General features: G+C 41.1%; 2 protein-coding genes across 5 annotated transcripts in view; one reads left to right on the top strand and one right to left on the bottom strand.

Annotated features, from left to right (window-relative positions):
• Positions 1–18,218, top strand: part of FANCD2 (FA complementation group D2) — a 99,750-nt gene extending 81,532 nt beyond the window's left edge. For 3 of the 4 annotated variants that reach the window (XM_054595313.1, XM_054595314.1, XM_054595311.1), the window contains exons 30-44: positions 376–492; positions 1,482–1,610; positions 1,748–1,866; positions 4,952–5,062; positions 6,838–6,968; positions 7,834–7,927; positions 8,415–8,537; positions 9,343–9,436; positions 11,157–11,228; positions 11,945–11,983; positions 12,969–13,043; positions 13,992–14,066; positions 15,023–15,169; positions 16,564–16,659; positions 17,834–18,218. In XM_054595313.1, coding sequence (XP_054451288.1) covers positions 376–492; positions 1,482–1,610; positions 1,748–1,866; positions 4,952–5,062; positions 6,838–6,968; positions 7,834–7,927; positions 8,415–8,537; positions 9,343–9,436; positions 11,157–11,228; positions 11,945–11,983; positions 12,969–13,043; positions 13,992–14,066; positions 15,023–15,169; positions 16,564–16,659; positions 17,834–17,908 — 1,497 coding nt within the window. In that variant the 3' untranslated portion in view covers positions 17,909–18,218. The remainder of the gene's footprint in view (positions 1–375; positions 493–1,481; positions 1,611–1,747; positions 1,867–4,951; positions 5,063–6,837; positions 6,969–7,833; positions 7,928–8,414; positions 8,538–9,342; positions 9,437–11,156; positions 11,229–11,944; positions 11,984–12,968; positions 13,044–13,991; positions 14,067–15,022; positions 15,170–16,563; positions 16,660–17,833) is intronic. The other variant, XM_054595315.1, reaches the window with a different exon arrangement.
• Positions 18,219–19,563: 1,345 nt separating this feature from the next.
• FANCD2OS (FANCD2 opposite strand) lies at positions 19,564–20,100 on the bottom strand. Its single transcript, XM_054595246.1, has one exon. It carries the CDS (start codon positions 20,098–20,100, stop codon positions 19,564–19,566), a length of 537 nt encoding a protein of 178 aa, XP_054451221.1.
• Positions 20,101–24,123: the final 4,023 nt, after the last annotated feature.

Raw genomic sequence — 24,123 nt, 5'->3', positions numbered from 1 at the left:
AGAAAATATGAAAGGATTTTTTAATGAACAAAGAAAAATGAAATTCTCTTGAAGTAGTCGTTTTTTATCTCAAGGTACTTAGGAAATGTCGCTCGGGTCCGCAGCTGGAAGGATACACAGAGATATTTATTTCTAGAGAAAAAGTATGTCTTCTAAAACTATACTACCTACTTAAATTTTGTTTTAATAATTTGAAATTTTGTTTGACTTATTGACATAGTATAACAGTCATTTATTTGAGGTGGGGGAAATTTCCCCCCCCTTTTGGTAGTGGTCTGATTCTTCACCCTTTTGGAAGACTAACATAAAATGCGCTTTCCCAAAATAGATGGCTAGGACATGCTTGGAATTACTCTTTTCTTATTCCTGTGACAGGCCACAGAAGTTGTGCAGCTTCAGCCTCCTGAGCTACTTTTCTTGCTGGAAGATCTCTCCCATAAAGTAAAGAATGTGCTGACCCCTTCTGTTGCCAGGAGAATTCCCTTCCTCAAGGTTAGTATAGGCAGAAGCACAGGCCCTGGCCTTAATGGGTTTGGAACATGGAGGTCTTATTAGTGAGTAATTTGGCACTTTCTGTGGCATTGTGTTTGGGTCACTGGGCAACTTGGTGGCAGCCTCATTGCCAGACCATACTCACCTTGCTTTAGAAAGGAACTGTGAAACAGAGAAAATAATAAGCCCACCCAAAACAGGAAATGTATTTCCAAATGCCCCAAGCATTCCTGAATCCTATTCCATGCTTGGGTTTTAACAGCCTCCCAAACTAAGCCCATGCTCAAGCTTCAGTGTAATAGTTAATTGTCTAGAGAATGCCAGAAACTTTAATGTGTACATAAAGCACAAATGGGCCATAGCATCTGCTGAAGCAGTTGGATGATTCACACAATGAAATGTGAAAATTTTAGCCCTGCCTGGGTGGGTTGATTGGTCAGAGCATTGTCCTGTGCACAAAAAGGTTGCACGTTCAATTCCTGGTCAGGGCACATGCCTAAGTTGTGGGTTGATTCCCTGTTGGGGCACATATGGGAGGCAATCATTCAATGTTTCTCTTTCACATCAGTGTTTCTCTCTCTCTCAAATCAATAAAAACATCCTTGGGTGAGGATTTTTTTTTTTAAGTGAAAATTTTAGGTATAAACTTTTAAACATAAACACATCTAATTACTTGATTCATTCTTGTTTGTACTCATTAATTGCTCTATATACTTATCAGCCTAAATGATTCTATTTCTGTGTGAGCTTTATTTCATTATTATGGGTCTATACTTCTCAAACACTGGTCATACTCTACAAAAGCCAATATCTTTGTTATTTGATGACAGAGCAAGATCCCTCTGTCAAAATAGAGTCTTAGGCAAGCAGCTAATTTGTTTATCCACCCCTACCTGGTGGCATAGGTTTAACTAAACCCCTTAATGAACTTCTAATTTCAAAGAAGCTATCCAACAGTTCCTTCACTTTTAACTCTGAATTTATTATAGAGTAAAGGAAGCCAGAATATTGGATTGTCACATCTCCAGCAGAGATCCGGTCAAGAAATTGCTCATTGCATTGTTCAACTGCTGACCCCAATGTGTAACCATCTGGAGAATATTCACAACTATTTTCAGGTCAGAAGCCTATCTTATTATTATAGAGACTTAGACATCACTAAGTTAACAAGATAGTTCATTTTTGGCTAAGAAATACTGAAGGAAAATAAGGGCAATTGCTGAAGCAACTGTCCTAAAAGCAATTCTCCTTTCAGTGCTTAGCTGCTGAGAATAACAGTATAGTTGATGGACCAGGAATGCAAGTTCAGGAGTACCAAATAATGTCTTCCTGCTATCAGAAGCTACTGCAGATTTTTCATGGGCTTTTTGCTTGGTGAGTATGTGGAAGGTACATTAAGTAGAGATGATCCAATAGTACTTGCTTTTACTTGACAGTCACCAAGGAACTGAGGTATAGGAAAAAGGGGAAAAGTCTCCAAAAGCCTTACGTAAATATGATGCTTATTTTGTGAGTGTTTTTGTCTGCATCATTTCATTTGATCTTGCACCCTCTTTGTCTTGGGAGTTACTATTAACTCATTTGAAAATTAGATAATTTGCTATTGGCTATCTTATAACAAATCTGACTATCTGACTCTTAGCTGAGTTTTCTGGAGCAAGCTTTTTGTAATGACATTGGAAAGACTGTTACTTAAGAAGTTGTAACTAAACAAGTCCTGGGTAAATTTCAGATTATGTGGTAAAAAACAGCACAGTTGGGGCATTTGTGGGCGCCTTCATGGAAGCAATGGGAGGTCACCAGGCCCTTGAAGGGTAGATGACCTTTGGGGAGGTAAAGGAAAGGGCTGGAAGGCACACAGCATAGATGAAAATAGAAATGAGGGTAGAATGTTCCTTAAATGCTTTTGTTCCTCAGGGTTGGGGCCCTGACCTCTCTGTTCTCATAAGTTTCCTAGATGGTGTCACCCAAGCTTAAATTTGTTCTAGAACTTGTCTTCTGAGCTACAGGCATTTATATCCAAATGCCTATGCAACACCCTCTTAGGTGTGTCGGGAAACCCAGACTCATCACATGCAAAACCAAGTGTATCATCCTTATTACCATTTTTCCTTTAGCTTTGCCTGTCTAGGTAAATCACACCACCAGCTGTCTGAGCCAGAAACCAGAAGTTATTCTTTGTCCATTCCTCTATTGTCTGCTTTTTCTCTCTCTCCCACATCTGATAACAAAATCCTGTTGATTTTATCTTGTAAATAGCATCTAAATAGCCATCTCATTCTTCACTGTTTCCAGACTTCCATCATCTCTCACCAGCCTAGATTAGTTTCACAGCTGGTCTCTCTGCCTCCAGTTGCCCTTCCTTGGTCCATTCTTTATGCTGCGATCAGAGTGATCTTCCCAACACACACTGTCTTATTCTGTCCCAACTGTGGTTTCAGATTGCCCTTAGATTTTTTTTGAGTTCAAATTCTTTTACCTAGTCTCTAAGACCTTTTATTATCTGACTCCTGCTATTCCACTCATTGTCTTATACTCTCCCCTCAAGTTCTATTGAATTAATTTCAGCAACCTATATATTTTTCACCTGGAAAGATCCCTGCATACTCATCCTACCAGGACCCCCACCCTCCTTGATCCCCAGGGGTCTTTTCCAACTCATCCTTGAGATCTAGATTTAAACTTTCTTAGGGTCATCTTCTTTGACCCCAAGGCCAGGTAAGTCTCCTTCCTACCTCTCTGACCCCCAGTTCTCTTCTATTACCCTGGTATCCTCTTACGATAAGACTTATTACATGTTATTATAATTACTTGTTCATTCGTTTCCCCTCCTAGACTGTGAGTTCTGTGAGGGCACAGACAAGTCATTGTTGTATCCTCAGTACTTAAGAACAGTGCCTAACAAAAGATTTGAGTAGATGCATCATCAAGGAGATATATGTATGGTAAATAAACACATGCAGAGATGTTTGATAGACACGTTATTTAAGAAATGCAAGTTAAAAATCATCGCATGACTAAATTAAAAAAGATTGACCTTGCCAAATGTTGGCAAAGATGTGGAGCAACTGGAACTCTTACAGGCTGCTGGTGGGACTATAAAATGATACATGTACTTTCAAAACCACTTTCTTAGTACCTTAAGAAGTTAGACACCTACCATACAAACCAGCCATTCCACTCTTAGGTATTTATCCAAAAGAAATAAAAGCATATGTCTATACAAAGTCTTGTGCATGAATGTTTATAGAAACTTTATTTGTGATAACCCCGGACTGGAACCAACTCCATTCCATGTTCATCAAACAGTAAATGGATGAATAAATTGTGGTATGTCCATATGGTAGAGTATTACATGCAACAACATGGGTAAAAAAGAATTATACTGAATAAAAAGCAAGATCATAAGAGTATATAGTATTTAATTCCATTTACATGAAATTCTAGAAAAAACATATAGCCTTGTAGTGACAGAAAACAGATCAGTTGCTGCTTAGCATTGGGTCAGAGGATGGGGGGAGGAATGGATAGATTACAAAGGAGTATAAGGAAATGTTTGGCTGTAAAGGATATGTTCATTATTTTCATCGTGGTGATGGCTTCAAGGGTTTATATGTAAGTCAGCTGGTCAAATTTAACATTTTAAATGCATGCAGTTTATTTTATGTCAATTTTACCTCAGTAAAACTGTCCAAAGAAAAAAAGAAAAGAACCTGACTCATGCCCAGAATAAACTTGTGGAAAGGAAGAAAGACAATCACTGGTGATGTGGAAAATTTTCTGGAGCAGATCTAGGAGATGAGATTGTGCTGAGTATTGAAGGTTAGGCAGAAGAATTTGAATATTGTCCAGGGAGGCAATTTTGGAGTTTTATGATCACACCAGGATATAATGAAAGCAGTATTTTAGGAAAATCCTTGACAAAAGTGTGCAGGGAGATTGGGAAGGAATGCAAAGAGACCAATCAAAAGATATCACCATGGTCTATGCATGTGATGATAAGGGCCTGGCCTAGAGTGATGACTTGGCTTAGAAAGGATGGGAGTGAAGGAAAGATAATCAGAAGATAGTTAAGATTTATTAATATAGAAGAAGTTAAATTCTTTATCGAATACCTACTATGGATTAGACATTCATGTAGCAATTTGACAAAATTCTTTTTTTTATTCTCTTTTTTTAAGAAAACAGACTTATCTCTAAAATGTAAGGAATGAAGAGAGCACTTCCCTAGAAACTAAATGCAGGTGGGCTGTTAAGTCTTTAAGGAAAACACTTCAACTTTTAGCCTGATACTCAGAGCTGTGACTGGATTTTGCACTTGAGTACTTTCAATACTTTAGTTCTGTTTTTTCCTCTGTTGACTTATTGATGGTACAGACTAGAGGCCAAGATCCTCAAGTGCTGTCCAAGCAATCTTCCTGAAACTAAACTAAACCATCTTACCTTGATTTTCCCTTAGGAGAGGATTTTTTCAACCTCAAAATCAGAATTTACTATACGCAGCCCTTGAGGTCTTTACAAATCGACTGAAGCCAAGAGAGCCTGACCAGTCCTTGGAGGAACTGCTTAGGTGAGTCCAGCTATATATCCCAGAGAGTTTCCCAAGAAACTCCTAGGAACAAGATTTCTTGGAAATAACTTGGGGTGTCTCGGTAGTTGTGAGGGAAATTGATATTTTTAGCTAATTTTTTTTTTTAGTTATATGAGCTTTCTTTTGTACTCAGATAACTCCTGAAGCATAGAAACCATTAAACAAGTATTCTAATTCTTCATGCATCTTTCATTATGTAAAGTTTGCCTTTTCAAGTAATGATAATGACCGTACTGACCATCTACAGTCAACTTTTGATTATCTTGAGTCTCCCAATAGGGTTGGGTAGTTAGGTAGCAGCTAGTTATCACTGACTGCCTGCATCCTGTCCCCAGTCTTGGCAAAAAAGGAACTAAGGTTGAGGACTGGGCGGTAGGGGAGGGAGCTGAGATCAAAGGGGCAAGGCTCCCAGCCTGCTACCCTACTTCACCTCTCCTGATAGCATAGCAGGGTGCCCAACCTTTTGGTGTCTCTGTGCCACACTGGAAGAAGAGTTATCTTCAGCCACACATTAAATATACTACAACACATAATCACAAAAAAAAAAAATCTCATAATGTTTTAAGTAAATTTATGATTTTGCATTGGGCCACATTCATAGCCATCCTAGGCTATATGTGGTCCACAGGCCACAGTTGGACACCCCTGGCTAGGCTATCACTGGGTCTGCAGTCAGTGCTTGTCATCTCTGCCTTTAAGGCAGGACTGACTTCCCTCTCTCCCTCCCTCCCTCCCTCCCTCCCTTCCTCCCTTCCTCCTTTTCTTCTTTCCTCCCTTCCTCCCTTCCTCTTTCTTAGACAGAAAAAGCGAGGGAGAGAAACATTGATGGGTTGCCTCTCACACACCCCCTACCAGGGACCCAGCCCACAACCCAGGCATGTGCTCTGACTGGGAATCAAACTGAAATCTTTATGTTTGCAGGATGGCACCCAATGCACTGAGCCTTACCAGTGAGGGCTATTTTTTTGTAAATACAGTACTTTTAAATTTGTTTTACCTCCTTTCCCTCAATCAATCAGGAATTGACTAGTTTTATTTAAATTACAGTTTTTGCTTAATTGTGACTCCTCTTTCCCATTATTTCAGTGTATTGAAAGTGACCATATATGGTATATTTATTAAAAGCTCTGCTTTAGCCCTGACCTGTGTGACTTAGTTGGTTGGGTGTCATCCTGCAGAGCGAGAGGTTGCCAGTTCAGTTTCCATTCAGGGCACATGCCTGGGTTGTGAGCCTGGTCCCTGATCAGGGCAAGTGCAAGAGGCAATCAATCGATGTTTCTCTCCCTTTCTCTCTCCTTTCCCCTCTTTCTAAGAATAAATAAATAAAAATCTTATAAAAATTAAAAAATAAATAAAAGGAAAATTTTCTTTAAAAAAATAAAAGCTCTGCTTTATAATTTCCTCTTACCTTGTCACTATGAACCCAGAATTTAAACATTTTTTAAATGTGTTGCTGAGGGCCTTAAAGAGCAAATCACTGATCTAGGGTTGCACATAGAAGCATGGTCTAGACTAGTACTTGGGAATCTTGGAATACATGATGACTCCTTCAAGGCCAGCATTCCACCCACTGGACTCTGTACTGCCCTGGCTTTCTCCATGCAGAGTTATAGTTCTCAAGTTCTTGAAAGAAGGTTGCTACTAAAGCACATGAAAATGAGGATTCTGTTTAACCATCAAACACTTAAGTGGACTTGGACAACTCATGGATTTAAATAACACTTGTGATGCTTTTTTGTCTTGTCTCCTTACAGCCAGAGTTTCCATTACTTGCAGAATTTCCATCACAGCATTCCCACTTTCCAATCTGCAATTTATCTCATCAGACTTTTGATGGTCATTTTGGAGAAATCTACAGCTCCTACTCAGAACAGAGGAAAAATTGGTGATGGACTGAGATCCATTTTTTTTCTTCATAATATTATTAACTCAAGCTTGTAAACTTGGGGCTTCCTAGGACTTTGAATGTTTTACATGTTAGTCCCTCCATAAACTGTGGATGTGCCCTCTTGCTATAAAAGAAGGACATTTCCCCAGAAGGAGCTATGACTGATCTCTGGTGACATTGCTTAGTCTGAATATGGTTAGTTCAGTTGGCTAGATAATTTTGTTTGGCTTCCATTTATTTCTGTCCTTTCTTTATTTTATTTTTTTAAATTATGTGAGACATTTGACAAAAAGGGACATAACCCATAGGTTCATAAAATGGGAGAAAAGGGAGAAATCAAGATTAAGTGTAAAGAAAGACCTGGCCCCATCATTTTTTCTTTTAACTGCCTTTTTTCATAGCATTTGGACTGCCACTCACTGATTATACATATTAATTGGCAATGCAGACAGAAAGCAAGAAAAAAACGCAAAACAATCCTTTGTTATTCCCTGTTGGTTAAAAAGAGAGGGTTTGATTTAAATCTGTGAGGTGGCTACTGCTTATTGGCCTACCCAGGAGGAACAAGATTAGCTTTCCCACTGCCTAGTAGCATTCTCTTTCTCTGTTTGTATCTCAAGATGGGGTGAGATGGTGGAACATTTTGGGTCTTACACAGATGGGGTTTGTTTTTTTTTTCTGATAGAAGGGCCAGTGTGACAGGAACCTATGACAGCTTTTTGCAAATTGTCTGTTAGACCAGGAACTTTATAGTAAATAGAAAAGAATAATTTTTTGATCAATAATCATCTCCAAAAGCTTGAAAAACAGAGTGAGGTCTATTTTCCACACATGAGATAACTTTGTCTTGTGTCTTCAACAGCTTCCCTGGCCAGACATTTCCTGTGTCGGGTGTGGCCAAGTGGGGAGAAAGAGAAGAGTAGCATCCCTAATGACCAGCTCCATGTTTTGTTGAGGTGTGGTGCTCCCTTTCTTTCCATGAGCCAAATAGTCTCTATTTTGCCACTCTTGGGATCCCTCACCTGGTTAAAGACTAAGATATTACCTTGGTTATGGAGAACTTGGAAGCAATAAAATACATTGAAATTAAAAAAATTTAGAAAAGGTATAAGATCCTCTGGTTCTGTTTTCCATGGTCAGCTAGTTTCTTATTGAATCGAAGAGGAGGAGTCTGTGGTTGTATATTGCCTTCTATACCAGCGAATCAGATATTTATTTATTGCCTACCATATCCAAGACACATTAATCACTTCCAAGGTGTCTAAATGTATTTCTAATTCAGACATTTTCTTGCCTCCTGTCATACAGCTGGAATCTTTATTTTAAAAAAATTTTAATGTCAGTAGTTGTTTTAAAGCTTAATATCTGGTAATATCTTAAGAAAGACGTCTTGATTTAGGAATCCTGTAACATGTGTTCATACTCTTGTGACTCTCAATGCAGCATCTACCTGGAGCACACAGACAGTGTTCTGAAGGCCATAGAGGAGATTGCTGGTGTTGGTGTCCCAGAACTGATCAACTCTTCTAAAGATGCATCTTCTTCCACATTCCCTACACTGACCAGGTAAGGGAGTTCTCTCCTCTGGTTCTTTCCCTAGGTTAGAATTACACCATCCAATATATGTAGTTGCCGACTAACTACCTTACTCTTCATCTGATTCAGATAGAGTCACTCACTTAACACATGGAATGTCTCCTATGCATTCTTTCCAAGGGGCTCTCAGCCAGACTATATGCAAGGACCTAATGAGGAATGAATTTTTGGTCTTTACACTCTTAAAAGGCAATGAGTCTTTAGTCACTAAACTTCTATCAGTACTTTCAAAACATGAGATTATTTTAACCACCTTTAAAAGGATAAAATGATTGTTAAGTCTAGTCATGTATGTCTCAATGGGTTTTGTGTCTTATAATATTAACGGTTATTTTAAATTCCTATAGTATTTACAATTTATAAAGCACATTCTATATCTCACTTGATCCTTTTGAGGATTTTGTGAGGTGTAGACATCATTAACCCTATTTTACTTATAAGGAAAATAAAGGTTAGAGGGGGAACTTGCTCAACCTTATAAAGGGCATAAAATATAGGAACCTAAAGTCAGATCTTTTTATCACTACTTCACCACTGTTTCCATACCACCACACTAGCTCCCTTCATAAAGTTAATTCCATTGTTTCACAGGCTATCTTCTTGGACTCATTTCTAAATTCTTATCACTACTTCATCCTCTTACAGTGCACCCCAATGAAAGGACATTGAGAGAGGTAGAGAAGGAAATGACTTTTTGTTCCTTGGCCTTTTCTCAGGAAGTTCTTTCTGACCAGTGCATTATTTTGTGGGCATACGTGCCCTTCCCCTTTTCTAGGCACACCTTTGTCATTTTTTTCCGTGTGATGATGGCTGAACTAGAGAAGACAGTCAAAGGTCTTCAGGCTGGCACAGCAGCAGACTCTGAGCAGGTGAGTCAAATACTCCCACCCCAATAAATAGACTTTGGATTATAGTAAGTCCTAAATACCATTGATAGGTTCTTGGAAACTGTACCCTTCAGCAAAACTTTGTGTAATTAAACCAATTTAACCATAGGCTAATTGATATAAGCAAGAGTTAGTTTCTATATCATATTCCTAGTCACAAAAACATTACCAAACTTCTAAAGACCCAAAACAGGCCCTGGCGAGGTAACTCAGTTCGTTATAGTGTCGTCCCAATACACCAAGATTGCAGGTTCAATCCCCAGTCAGGACACATAGAAGAATCAACCAATGATCCCCGGCGGGTGTGGTTCAGTGGATTGAGTGCCAGCCTGCAAACTGAACGGTTGCTGGTTTGATTCCCAGTTCGGGGCACATGCCTGGGTTGCAGGCCAGGTCCCTAATTGGGTGTATGCGAGTGGCAACCACACATTGATGTTTCTCTCCCTCTCTTTTTCTCTCCCTTCCCCTCTCTCTAAAAATAAATAAAATCTAAAAAAATTAAAAAGAATCAACCAATGAATGCCATGAATTGGTGGAACAGCAAATTGTTTCTCTCTCTCCCTAAAATAATCAATTAAAAAAATAATATTCTCTTTAAAAACAAAAAACAAAACCCAAAACACTTCTAATATTAAACATTGAAATAAATGAGAGCTATACATATATTTAAGAAAGATTATAAAAGCAAGTAAGATAATTATTTTCCAGCCCGCTTATATAAGTTCAGAGTCAGGATAGCCAGAGTCTATCTTGGCAGCTCAGGATACAAGGAGGGAGCCTACCCTGAACAGAATGCCCTTCCATTTCAGGGCGCACGCACACACACACATACACATATCCACACTCGCTCAGACTAGAACTTTAGACACAACAATTAAGCTAGTGTGCACATCTTTGGGATGTGGAAGGAAACTGGAGTACCTGGAAAAACCTACTCAGACATGGGGAAAACATGCAAACTCCACACAGGAAGTGTCCCCAGCTGTGAACCGATTTATTTTTCCTCATTGTTACAACAAAACAACTTTGAACAAAATGACGTTATTCAAGGATCTGCTGTACTTCCTTGGGTCCAGGGTTTCTCCTAAGCTATTTCCTTTGATTACTGAGACCTAGGATTCTTTTCAGACATCTCCTGGCTTAATTTTCTTTCCTTCTAGTTGTAGGTAAGAATTGGGCTGTTTTCCCTGGTTATTGTGCAGGGAAAAGCTTAGACTGCTCCATAGGCCGTAGCTCTGGAGGGGAAAAAATGTCTTTAGTTGCAGCTTCGCATGCCCAGCACTGTGCTGCTTGTGAGCTGCCATGAGGTGAGCAAGACTGTTTGCGATGCAGTGTTCCTGGGCCTTGGTGGCCTGCTAACCAGAACTAAGCAAGAACTGCTAAGAGCATAGGCTAACACAGGAAATCAGGGAAACCACAGGGAGCTAATGGCCAATAGGTATATTTCAGATGCTTTTTTCCGCATGGAAATTATTGAAAAGGAGTCAGCTTATTAAAAAATCTCTATAAGGTACCCTGGTGTTATTATTTATACACAGGCCTTAGAACCATCTTAGGGGTGCAGTAGTTGCCACATCTTTTTAAGAGGATAGTTGGCTTAAGTCTATGAATCGTATAATTCAAGAATCCTGTACTAGTAGTAATACAGATGGAGACATATTTGATTGTGATTCAGAGGTGCCTGTATATTTGGCTTTCTCAGGTTCATGAAGAGAAGCTCCTCTACTGGAACATGGCTGTCCGAGACTTCAGTATCCTTATCAACCTGATAAAGGTGAGTATGGAGATTCCTTGGCCCATCTCACTGGAGGACTGCAGAAACCAGCAAGGGTCCTGGTTTCCAGCATGGCCTCTCCCTGCTCCTCTCCCCATCCTTCCTTGGGGACCTCCCCTCTGTCTTCTCCCCTTGTGCCCCTACCTATCCTGGATAACCCCTTGTCTCCCCAGGCAGTGTCTTTTTCCTTCTCTCCCTTCCTTATCATCTGTGCCACAATATGTGCTTTTTAATGTGTCCACATGTCATTCCCCCACTCTCTCACCTTACTTTGGGTCCTCTTTGATCTGGCACATACCCCACTATCTCCCTCTTCCAACCATGAATGCCTTCTTTATCTCTTAACACACTCTGCTCTCACCCACTCCATGATTTTGCTCAAGCTATTTCTCCAGCTAGGTGTGTCATATTCTCCTTTCCACCTCTCACCCACTCTTCCTTAAGGCTTTAGAACAAGGGTTTGGATCACTGCAATGCCCTCCTCTTAACATCCCCGGGTGGAATCAATTTCTTGTTCCTTTTTACTCCACTCTTCCTTTCCTTGAATTTTAATTATGGTAATTGCTTTATTCTATCTTGTGATTAATTTAACTGTTGACAGGCCTTCTTCATTTTAGAATACAACATTCAGAGCTGTGCTTTGCACAATGAGAAAGAGGCTGAGGTGCTCAATGGAGCAGACCTCAGCTTTGGTTTCTTGCCTTTCATCTCCCCAGGTGTTTGATAGTCGACCTGTTCTCCATGTATGTTTGAAGGTGAGACTGACTGGGCCCTCTCTGGTATTCTTCCTGAGGGTCTCTATAGAGAGCTCCTCAGCTGGGAAGAATTGCTTAGTACTTTGCTCCCAAGCCAGAGTCTCCATAATCTGTGCTAACAGATGGTAGTTTAGAAAAGATAGTGGATATATTTTCTTATACTAGTTGGATAACTAGAGAAATTAATTTTCCTGTGAGTTTGAAAACTTCTGGTTCAAGTCATAGAACTAGGAGGAGTGGCTTTGGGACAGCTGGCTTTAGGAACAATAGTCATTCCCTTCCATTCCTTCCCAGGCAACAAGGAGGAAGGAGGAGAACATGATTCCTCTTTTTAAAGCCCATGGGTGGCTTCATGAATGTGAGAGCTGATATCCTCATAACAGCTAAACTCCTCTCCCATGTGAATAGCCTCGATTAGCCCTAGATTTGATGGTACACCCAGTGAGCTAAGAGCCAGTGAATGTTATGGGGAGAATGCTTCTTCCCCATCCTGAGTGTTCCTTCCAAGTGGATGTCACCCCATTCTTATTCCCAGCCTCTCCCTTTTTGCTCACTCCACCCTGATGTTGCCAGGGTGGGAAATGGGTGAGTAGGGGGAGAGATTTATCCGATTGATAAATTTGTCAGCTGGGCATGTGCTTTCTCAGCTCCACCCAATTTTTTCTTCTTGGGAGCAAGTTGCCCTCAAGGAGCTGGGGTTCCCCTCTGTTCTTTTGTGCCTTCATTCTTAAGCTGAACAAGGCCCCTGCCCACAGGCTGTGTCTTGGGTAGATAAGTCTCCCTAATTCTGGGCTTGGTATTAAGCAGGCCCATTTAGTTTTACATTAAGCTACATTCTCCAAATTAATCTTTTGGGCCCCTCCCAATTTATTTTTTAAGAAAATAAAACCCTGGACTAGATGATGTTATGCGGTGTCAGCAGGGGCCTTTCGGGTGAAAGGCCTCAGCTAGAGGTCATCACCGGTGTTTCTTTTATTTTCTTCAGTACGGGCGTCTCTTTGTGGAAGTATTTCTGAAGCAGTGTATGCCGCTCCTAGACTTCAGTTTTAGAAAACACCGGGTAAGAACTGAAAGCAGAGAGCAAAAACCAGCTCTGTGCAGGTTTCTTTCAGAATATATGTCCATGGTAACTCCTGGGGCATAGTTCTACTTGGGAACCTTTGATTCACTTCAGCTATCACCAGAGATGCCCATTTAGACTGGATATTCCAGAGCAGGCTGAATTCAGACCCACTCTGATTAAAACCCACCTTCCTACTTCCTCCTCCAGGTCTGGGAGTGGTTGTTCCTTTTAGCTTGATTTTATTGTGTTGCTGTACTCCCAGGCGCTCATGTATCATTGTGTTGTTTGCTTATTCTTTTATGCTTCTCTGGGTCTACCTTCAGGAATAATTAAAAAATAAAAATAAAAAACAACTCACTTGTAGCCCTGACTGGAGTGACTCAGTGGATTGGGTGCCGTGCTGTCCCACGAACCAAAAGGTCACTCGTTCAATTCCCAGTCAGGGCACATGCCTGGGCTGTAGGCCAAGTCCCTGACTGGGGACACGTGAAAGGCAACTGATGGCTGTTTCTTTCACGTACCAATGTCTTCCTCCCTTCCTCTCTTTCTAAAAATAAATAAAATCTTTAAAAAATAAAAAGAACTCACTTGTTTTATAAGGTCTTTGCTCTTATAATGGAGGGGTGTTTTTTGTTTTTGTTTTTTAAGCCAAGTGGGATTCAGAGCTAGAGTAGTGAAATCAGGATTGAAACAGATGATCTCCTACGTATAGTTGAACTTGGCAAAATACATTCATAGTACTAGGTTAGTCTCTCATAACCTAGAAAGAGAGAGGAGAGACAGCTAGACAGTACTGCTGTTTATGGCCAAATTAAGATGGTTATTGATATACAGCTGGAACCTGCAGGGTTTACTCTCTTTTGAGCCCTTGGTTGCAAGGATATCTTGCATCGAAAGAGAAATGGGAGTATTTAAAATGGCATTTATGAATTTTGTTCGTTATAGGGAGATGTTTTGAGCTTACTGGAAACCTTCCAGTTGAACACGAGGCTGCTTCATCACCTGTGTGGACATTCCAAGGTAAGAGGGACAGCAGGTCACATTACCAGCATGCTTGTTGGCTTCATCAAAAGTTACAGTTGAAAGATGCACAGGTTTCAGTTTCTTCTTTTTTTACCTGTCTAGAAGAGCCTTTATTTCTGGCACTGTTTCTGTCCAAAGGCAGTTTATTCAAAGTGGTCAAATCCTTAGGTGCTGGTTAAGATCAGGCAATCATCTAGAGAGGAGTTTCTACACCTGCAATTTGACTCCAACTCCATAGGCCTGTTTCCTTCTTTGGTGAGAGATATGGAATGTTTGTGGATGTATTACTGCTACAAAATACGTGAGGTAGGAGGAATATTATATAAGTGACGACTGCTAGAGACAAGAGGTGGTTCTAAAAGTAGCCTTTTGTGCTTGTACTACTTGTCAAGGAACACATCTCTTGTGAGAACATTTTAGCATTAAAGGACTTTTCCACTTTCAGCCTACAGTTGAACCATTGTCACTTTGTTTGAAGGAGCACAGAACCATAGAGCTCTGCAGTCACTGGCAAACCAAGTGATTTTTTGATCCAGTCCCTGTTAGTCACTTCTTCCCCTGGTTCTAACTTTAGAAGGTACTGAACAGTGGGATTTTAAGGTATCTCTTAGCTAAATGAGGCTATTCTCTGTTGTTTAATATCAGTGTAATACATGTTCAAGAACATTTTAGGTAAATTCATTGATAATTGGTCAATAAGTGGTTATGAATAGCAATATAAAGGTGTTGGTGGTATGTAGTCTAGGCTCTCCTAGCTTGAAGGACAGCTGCCATTCTCTTTGTAGTACCCTGCCAAACTACTGCTATTTGATGGAACATGTCTTTGGCCTATACTGGCAGGGCTTATTCTCTTACACAGTGTTTAGGAGGTCAGAAATGCAAAGTTTCTACATAGGAAATGTAAAAGTATGGAAAGAAACCCAAATGAGTTAGGTGCATTTGTTTCCATTTAGATTCACCAGGACATGAAACTCACCAAACATGTGCCTTTGCTCAAAAAATCCTTGGAGCTGTTAGTTTGCAGAGTGAAAGCCATGCTTATCTTCAACAATTGCAGGGAGGCTTTCTGGCTGGGCAATCTCAAAAACCGGGACTTACAGGTAAGTCTGGGGCCCTTCCAGGGATAATCTCCTACTCCTTTTCTTTGTGAGTGCATTGGAAGTGTGTAAGGGGGGTCACCTGAGCCCTGCCTGTCAATAAGACTGCTTTTCTCATAAATCTAGGCTGCTTAGTTCTTTAAATTGGGGTACATTGCTTATGGGCCTTGGTCACAAGCTGCACCCCTCATACCAGCCAGCAAAGACACCAAAATGTGCTACAGATACAAACAAAAAAGCCTCCCCACATAGAGAAGCCAGATCCATAAAACCTCTCTCCTCAGCCAGAGAGGCACCTTTAAGTCCTCCTGAGGGTGGATCCATAATAACATTTTTGTATATGGACAAATTTTTTTTTAAATACTGGGTTTTTTTCCTAAACCAGTCTCATTCCTGAAGTTATTCTCTGGCTAATTTTAATAAGTGAGCATTTATAAGTCCTTTCCGTTGTCTGACTGAGATCTCATGTTGCTTATAGTACTATTTTGGAGTTGTAGCATTTTTTAAAAAGATTTTATTTTTATTTATTTTTAGAGATAGGAAAGGGAGGGAGAAAGAGGGAGAGAAACATTGGTGTGCAAGAGAAACGTAGATCACATCGATTGGTTGCCTCTTGCACTCCCCCAGCCAGGGACCTGGCCTGCAACCTAGGCCATGTGCCTTAACCAGAGATCGAACTGGAGAACCGGAGACCTTTCAGTTTGCAGGACAACGCCCAGTCCACTGAGTCACACCAGTCAGGGCTGGAGTTATATCATTTTTCAAGTAGGGTCCAAGTGCTACTTCTTATTCTTGCTTACGATATCTGAGTTTTATAACTTTATATATGAAAAAGAAAAGGCATTCCGGAGAATTAGCTTCCTTTCTTCATATCAATCTTATGAAGTAGATACTATGGTTTCCATGAGAAAATTGAAGTTCAGAGAGGTCAAGTAACTTACCCAAAGTTATTCATCAATAAGTGAGTGGAGCCAGAATTTGAGTCCAGGCAGTCCTGTTCCATAGTCGATGTTCTTAAACCACTTCAGTGTACTGTCCTTCAGCCTCTGCATGGCCATTCATGGTTGGTGTATTGGTGTTCATATACCTTAAGGTATTTGGGAAATTTTAGAACTATATTTAACATTAACTGAAAGAGTCTGACTTTGTAAAAATCTATATGATGTTAGACTCCAAAGGTGGACTTTTTGTAGAAACTGTATATTGTATCAGAGCCGCATTCATCCTAGACACCTTGGGTTGATTATCACTGGTATAGATGATAGATCACAGTTCAGTGCCTGTGTGGGGCTCTGTTTGCTTTCTTTGTATTGCCTGTAAACTAAGCATTTTTCCCCTGGAGACACCAAATGTGATCGCTTTAACCCCACCATTTGTCTTGGCCCATCCACATTTAGGGTGAAGAGATCATATCCCAGAATTCTCAGGAAAGCATAGCAGATGAGAGTGAGGACGACACATCATCTCAAGCCTCCGAGAACAAAGCAATGGAGGTATTTCTATATAAGGCACCAGAGTGTGGCATTGCTGTTGCATTTTCTTAATTATTCTGAGTTGATAAACAGCTCAGAAGTTTCCTTGCTTCTGTTTATAATCAAAGACTTATATACCTATCTGCATTCCCTCCAAAAAAGCTTCTGTGTGTATATGAGTTCTGTGAGGGCCAGGGAAAAAAAACCACACTATTAAATTCACTCTCAAGTATCTCAAGTTGTGACATGTGTTACAGAGTTGAAAATTCCTTTCCATTATAACATATTTTCCCTAAATTCATGTCTAAAATCATTTTAGAGGGGAGAAGAGGTCAGAATTTTCTCTGGGTATTGAGAAAAATGAGCTAAACCCTTTAAACATTGGTTTACTATATAAACTAGAAATGTGAATGCATTGGTGAAAGCACAGAATCAAGAGCTGCCACTACTGAGGACTAAATTAAGATAGGGGTCCTTACTCTTTTCTGGGCTACTACAGATAGTTTTGAAACTTTAAAGAAAGGTAAAGCAAGTTGTATATGTTCATAAGATTTTTGGTACAAGTCAGCTGAGTTACAGACACCAAGAAGCTCAGATTTATGCGCCCCTGCTGTGGAGCCACTCCGTAGTGCAGTTTGAGATCTACTGCAGAAAGATCATCTACTAAGAAAGATTCTTTTATCACATGGTCCTCTGTTTGTATAGTATACCTCTACCTTTTTCTCATTTAATAAAAAAACTGAGGCAGATAATATCCTATTAGTTTGGTACTTTCCCCCAACCACCCTCTCAGATTAGAGTTGCAGATGAGAGAGAATTGACGCTGGATTCCTGTTGAGATACACTAGAATTTTTAATTTAATAAACATTTCATTCTAGATTAAATTCCCACTATGTTCCTATGTTACATACATACAGTAGAGCGGGAGGGCCATAGCGTATTTTTAAATTATGCAAATTTGGTTTTTGCAGAATGGCATAAATCAGTATCAAATGGCCTCGCTCCATGGTCTTGGCTTAGAGGTCACGCTATAAAAATGAAGGAGTCTCTGACTCATTTTTCAAATTAATGGTTTAAAATCTGTTGTTTGTTTTAATAATGATACAGTATGGTTTTAAATCCTGTGGGAGCAGTGTTCTAATTCACAGAGTCACCCACATCACCTAAACTATTTAATTATCCTTTGCCCCCTAGCGTGGTGAAGAAGATGAAGCAAGCGATGGAGAAAAGGAGGAAGATAGTGATGAGAGTGATGATGACTCTGACTAGAGCACAGAGAGACTGATGCTCCCTTCTTCTCTCTGCCGGCCTCTTACCATTTTGTGTTCGGGGTTTGAAATCTGCTGTCTGCCTTTCTTACTGGAAGCATCCTATTTTGTCCTTACAGTGGTGGCTTTATTGAATCAACTTAATTGTGAATTTCATAGATCGTCACATCATCAAAGACCCTGGCTCAGAATTCCAGTGTTGCATTACTTACCAGTTTGGGAAAACATGACAGTGCTCTGCTGCAGAGTAGTCATGATTCTGGGCTTTGGAGGCTAGTTTTGAATTTATTTTAGAATTGACATTTATACCAGTTTTACAAATAAAATATTCTAAGTCATGCTTCAGCTTCTTTTTTCCCTCTTTCTGGATTTCCTTCATTAGTCAAGGATTACATGAAATTGAACTGGATTTTCAGCAGAGAAATAATGAAGACTGGTGCCAACATTTCTACCAACTAGAATGGTATGTCTCTTATTTTAAGCACCATCCTTCTTTGAGATGAGAAGATCTTTGTGTTCTTTTTGGATGAATGATGAAATTTCTTGTCAGTGCTCAAAGAAAGTAAAAGGGAATATTTGGGCTGCTTTAAAAAAATATTTTGATTGTCCTATAGATACAAGACAAAGAGGGAAAGGCACCATCAAACTCATATTGATTTTGTATATGTATGTTTATTTTATTTCCTTATTATCTTGAGTTATACCTATAATCTAGTTACAACTATGCACAAAATTACTTATAGTTTACTAGAAAAGGAGAACATTAGAAATATACTTAAGCTAAAATGGGAAGTCTCATGTCTTCTGCCAGAAAGCCTAGTTTCAGTGCTGCTACCAAGTTCGTTTTTGTCAGGCTATAAATATTTTTTAATATTTGTTAATATTTCTATCCATTTCTATATTCACCAGTGGTATTAGGATGTTGGCTGGTTTTTGTTGTTGCTGTTGTTTTGGTAGTGGGGTTTTTTGTGTGTTTTTTTTTTAAATTAATCCTTTCCCTAGCCCATGTGGCTCAGTTGGTTGGAGCATCTCCCATAACTTAAAGGTCATGGGTTCAATTCCTGGTCAGGGCATGTGCCTGGGTTATGGGTTCAGTCCCTGGCCTGGGCATATAATAAGATACCCTGTCCAGGCACCTACAGGAGGCAACCAGTCAACACTTCTCTCTTGCATCATTGTTTCTCTCCCTCCCACCCTTCCTCTCTCTCTAGAAAACGATGGAAAAAAAAAAATTAATCCTTGACCCACATATAGATTTTTGACCCCTTCATCCTCAGGTATATAGAAATCGGTATCTCCTTCCTTGACACCCCTTTCTTTTCCAGTTCATTGTGGTCTTAGGTGTTTAAGTGAGTTCACACTAGGCTTGTTTATATGGTTTGTTTAATGGTTCTTTATCACATGTACATGTCAATGCTAATTTGACTCTCTTTTAAACGGTTGTTCAACATTACAATGGAAGTTGTTCTCCCTTGCTCTGTCACTGGCCCTTTTTTATAGGGGAAGGGAAGAAAGGGTCTCCTGAATTGTCACTGTTTGGTGGAAGAGCAAGATGGCTAGGGCAATGTCAGTTTCCTCTACATGGACGGGTTTCTGTAAGCTTTAGGCACATAGCAAAGGACGTGGTGTGAGGAACAGGAATCGGGTGGGGACCCTTTACTTGGAGTGTTGCAAGGCAAAGGTACACTTCTTGTACGTTGCATACAGCAAGAGGATAGAGCGCAGCATCTGTTTGCACATGGTCACTGTCATCTGAATCTGAGGTTCCTTAAGTCCAGTGGGCCACTGGTGCTCCCGGCTGATGATTTTGCAAAAGGCTGACTTGTCTGAAACTCTGAAGGTTCCAGTCCACTTTGGAGGCTGAGCTGTGATGACCCTGCCAAAGACCGAATCGACTCCACTGAGGCGGACAGGCTGGGGCTTCCTGACCAGCCCTTTCTTGTTGTTCATGGTTCGGAGCTCTGATGTGTGGCAGGGTAGCTTGGGACTCACCCCAGTTTCCAGGAATGGGCTGTCTAGGACTAGAGTGACCTCTTGAAAGCACAGCTGCACTTCAATGTCAGAAGGGGTGTGTGGGAAGCAGGGGGAGGCCCTAAAGGGGTGCTTGGAAGAAGGTGTAGGTGTTGTGTGCCGCAGCCATTGGAAGCTCTCATCCAGCGGGGTCCATGGTGACCAGAGCTGGTATCCTGCCATTGTTAGTTCTAAAGGAAAGGAATCAGAACATGGAATTTCCCTAGCATGGTTTTGGTGAGGGCATGGCCATTCAGATATACAATCTCTTTATCTCATATTGACTTTAACTCACCCTAGTTCCCATGAACAGATTCCAGTGGATTAGAGTGCTAGTATCTCTATAAAGAGTAGTAAGGGTTGGTAACAAGGATTGAATCTGTAAAGTGCTATGTGTACTAAAACTTTATTAAACATTATCACAAGCCTCTGAATGTAGGTTTTAACCCATTTTACAGACGAGGGAACACAGGTGGGCAAAAGTAAGTTCATAATAATAAATAATACAAGAATAAACTGTATTTCATGTACTCACAACTGTAACCTCCCTTTGCCCACCCCTATAGATTTGTCCTAAATGGGGCATCCCAGTTCACTGTTAGGACCTGTGCTGTGTTAATACCTGCTGAAGACAATCTACATCTTTGAGGTTGCTTCATGATGAGATATTAATTGTGGTTAGAAGCTCCGAAAGGCCACATCTTACCGGATATCTGGGACTCTTAATCCCATGTACTTTACACCAGTGGTTCTCAAAGTATGATCCCGGGAGTAACACCTTCAGCGTCATCTGGGAACATAGTAGAAATGCAAATTCTTGGGCCACACATCAGGCCTGTGGAATCAGAAGCTTGGGGGGTAGGGGCCAGTAATCTGTGCTTAAACAAAACCTCTAGGGATTCTGATGCATTTAGAGTTTGGGAACTTCTTAATACTGTTCTTTTTGAGGAACTTCAGTTTTCACAAGTCTTAATTATGAAGACAGTTTTCTCTTAGCCCTAAAAACCTCTGTTTTCTAACACAAGGGAGCTGTTTTCTCAGAACCCTGAGCTACTTATGTACTACCCCAAAGGAATCACACCAGGCTGGGAGGAAAAAGTTTCCAAAGGCCAGTTTTGTTTTGTTTTTAATTTCTAAAGATTTTTCTGGTTCTTCTGGGTGTGTTTTATTTGTTTTCTTATCTAGGGGAGACCCACTAGGTAAGAAATTTGTTTTTCTTTTACCTTTGAAGATAAAGGGCTAGGAGAATGTTGATAACTCACAATGTAGCCAAGTAGATTTTGGATTGTCCATCAATCTACCTTAAGACCTGGCTGGTGTGGCTCAGTGGATTGAGTGCTGGCCTGCAAACCATAAAGGTCACTGGTTCTATTCCCAGTTGGTATACAAAAGGCAACTAACTGATTGATGTCTCTCTCACACACTAATGTATCTCTTTCTCTTTCTCCCTCCCCTCTCTCTAAAGGTAAATAATCTTTTTTTTTAAATCACCTTAGAATTGCCAGTATATAAAGTGTTTTCCTGAATTCAAGAGAAGTTAACATTTTTTGAGTGTGCACTATTATGTTAAGTGACATCGCAGATTACTTGTTTGTCTAGCCAAGAATATTTCTCTGTCCCTCCTCTCTCCTTCCACAAAAGGGAACAGCAGCAGATTTTATTCCGTCCAGCAATGTGCTGTGAAATGTTGACATCACCATGGTTTGTCAGACAGTATAGTTCATTTTTTAAAAAGAATCGGTGACATTTCAAACCAGAAGACTTGCCCCAACAATGGTTAGCATAAAGGAGATTTGTTGATTTCTTCCAACTGGTATGTTTCTCCTGACCTATGCAAGCCCTTTTGCATACTGTGTTCAAATGTCTGGGCTGCCTTAGGATGAGGAACTAACACCAAGGGATACATATCTATTGCAAACAGCCTACCAAAGGTTTCTGATGCGTGAGATCACAGCCCCGAGGGCACACATCCAAGGCCAGTGCTACTCTGGCACACTGCCATGGCAAGGGCGGGGTAGGAAGTGTTAATGCCTCTGAGCACATGACCAAAAAATTACTTCACCCCAGCATCCTTTTCCTGACTCACCTAAGAGCACAAAAGGCCAGGGTTTTCAACAACAACAACAAAAAAAGGCTTTGTCAAGTGTGCAGCCTTAGTATTCAGCAGGAAGCAGGACCAACATGGGTTGAGAGGGGCTTCTGACCCCAGGTCTTTTCATCACTTTCAGGTAAGGTTTGTATAAAGATGATCCCCTTTCCCGCCACCCAAGAGGAATTGATCCAAGGAGTCTGTACAAGCTGCTCTAATAACTCCCAGATAGACAACACCTTATTCTGGCCAAAAAGGTTTCCCCTTCATAGCATTCCCCCTGTTCCAAGGAACAGGGTCCCCCAATGTCCGCACCTGGGAAAAGGGAAGGCAGCGTCAGCTGCTGAGGTCCTTGTGAACTGCGATCCCGATTCCTTTCCCGAGAGGCTGGAGCTGCCCGGTGTTGGGGGTAGCTTCCCCTCCCAGCTGGAAGAAGCGTCTTGTCCCCCGGGGGCGGGGCCAGACGACTCTGGCTGAGGAGGCGAAGGTGGCAGCGGGAGCCCAGGCCCGGTCCCACCATCCGGGCTGGGGGCTCACCTGCTGAACTCCGCGGGCAGTAAGCTCCAGAGTGGCCGCTGCGTTTCCGGGCCGCATCTTTTCTTCACCGGGCGCCTGGCAACCACCTTTGTGATCCAGGACCCCAGGACCGTGCAGACTGGGAGGGGGGCTTGAGGTGCCCCACTGGGGGACACCTGGGCTGAAGTCCCCACCACTATCTCCTTGGAACACCAGGTCCAAGACCCAGCCTTCCAACCCTGTCACCTGCCCACCTTGCCACACCTGTGTGCCTTTGATCTAGCCACAGAGGACAGGCACATCCACTTCAAAGGGTATGGTCGAGAACATGCCTAAAAATTCCTGGACGGGTACTTAGTATTAAAAGTCCTTATTAAATCCTGCTCAGTAGGTGTTCAGGGGGTTACCCAGAATTATGAAAACCTTTGTTGCTGTATTGGAATGATCTCAGTGCAAGGAGACAGAATTTATAAATGATCACTTATCAAGAGCAAGAACAAAGCTAACATCTCCCCTTGACTTCTTAACCAAAAACCTTTCTCTGCCTTCTATTAAATCTCAGAAAAGATAATGCTGTCCCATTCTCAGAAAGCTGAAAAACTGACCCTTTCACCATAGTGAAAGTGATCTGACAACTTCGTAAGCATCACTCAATTACCCTGGACTACTGAGGGAAGTCGACACACCCAGCTGACTCTTATATCCTTGGTGCCTGGCTATCGTGGTGCCTGGCAGAGTGCAGGGGGAATTAACTAATGGCTCACTTGTCCTTCGCTTACACATTCAAAAGTTGCCCTTGCACTTTGGGAACTGTAGAACACAGTACAAATAGCTGTCACCTTTTGTCTGGCTCTTTGGGTGAAGCTTAAAGTGAGGAGACTGGGGACCTGGGGATGGAGTTAGGCTGAGATCCTGGTTTAGAAGTTCAGGTAGGCTTGAGGGACTTGTCAAGAATTGTCAGATGCCATGTGTCATTTGCATGCATGCATGCATGCATGTGTGTCCCTGTGGAAGGGGGGTTAAATGGAGAGAGTTGGGAGGACGAATCAAATTGGAGAAAGGGGCGGAGAATGATGACTGTTGGAAGAGAATAAAATGATTTGAATTACAAAACTTTTTAGTAAGTTTTTAATTTTCCTCTTGTTATTTTTTTAAGCAAAGAAAATAGTTTTTATTGCACAGTTGTGTTTTTTTAAATGCAAGTCCCCAAAGCAAAATCGTATGATTAAAAATTGTTGGATAGCCAGGGCTTCATGCTGTTATAACAGGCTGCACCACAATCCCCTGTGCAGTCTGCCCAGCTCTAAGGGATGTATTGTCAGGGGCACCATATGCCATCACTACTGAGTCTGATACTCCATCCAGCTCCATGGCACCATGTCATATAGAAAACCAGAATTTCCCATACTGCATGTTACTGCTGACCTACAACATGAACTTAGTCTGTTTCATGCAATGATCAACATTCTAGTTGCACTGTTCTGGAATTTTCATGGCAATAGCCATATTCACTCTGCTGAAAGCCAATTGGATACTTTCTAGCCGCCAACAACACTGCCATGGCCTGCATGCCATATCCCTATCTGTGCAAATGATGGGCC

Source organism: Pteronotus mesoamericanus, unplaced genomic scaffold, assembly GCF_021234165.1.
Source record: "Pteronotus mesoamericanus isolate MK-2021 breed Mesoamerican mustached bat unplaced genomic scaffold, CSHL_Meso_final scaffold_54, whole genome shotgun sequence".
Lineage (NCBI taxonomy): Eukaryota > Metazoa > Chordata > Mammalia > Chiroptera > Mormoopidae > Pteronotus > Pteronotus mesoamericanus.
This window is presented reverse-complemented; position numbering and strand designations above follow the sequence as displayed.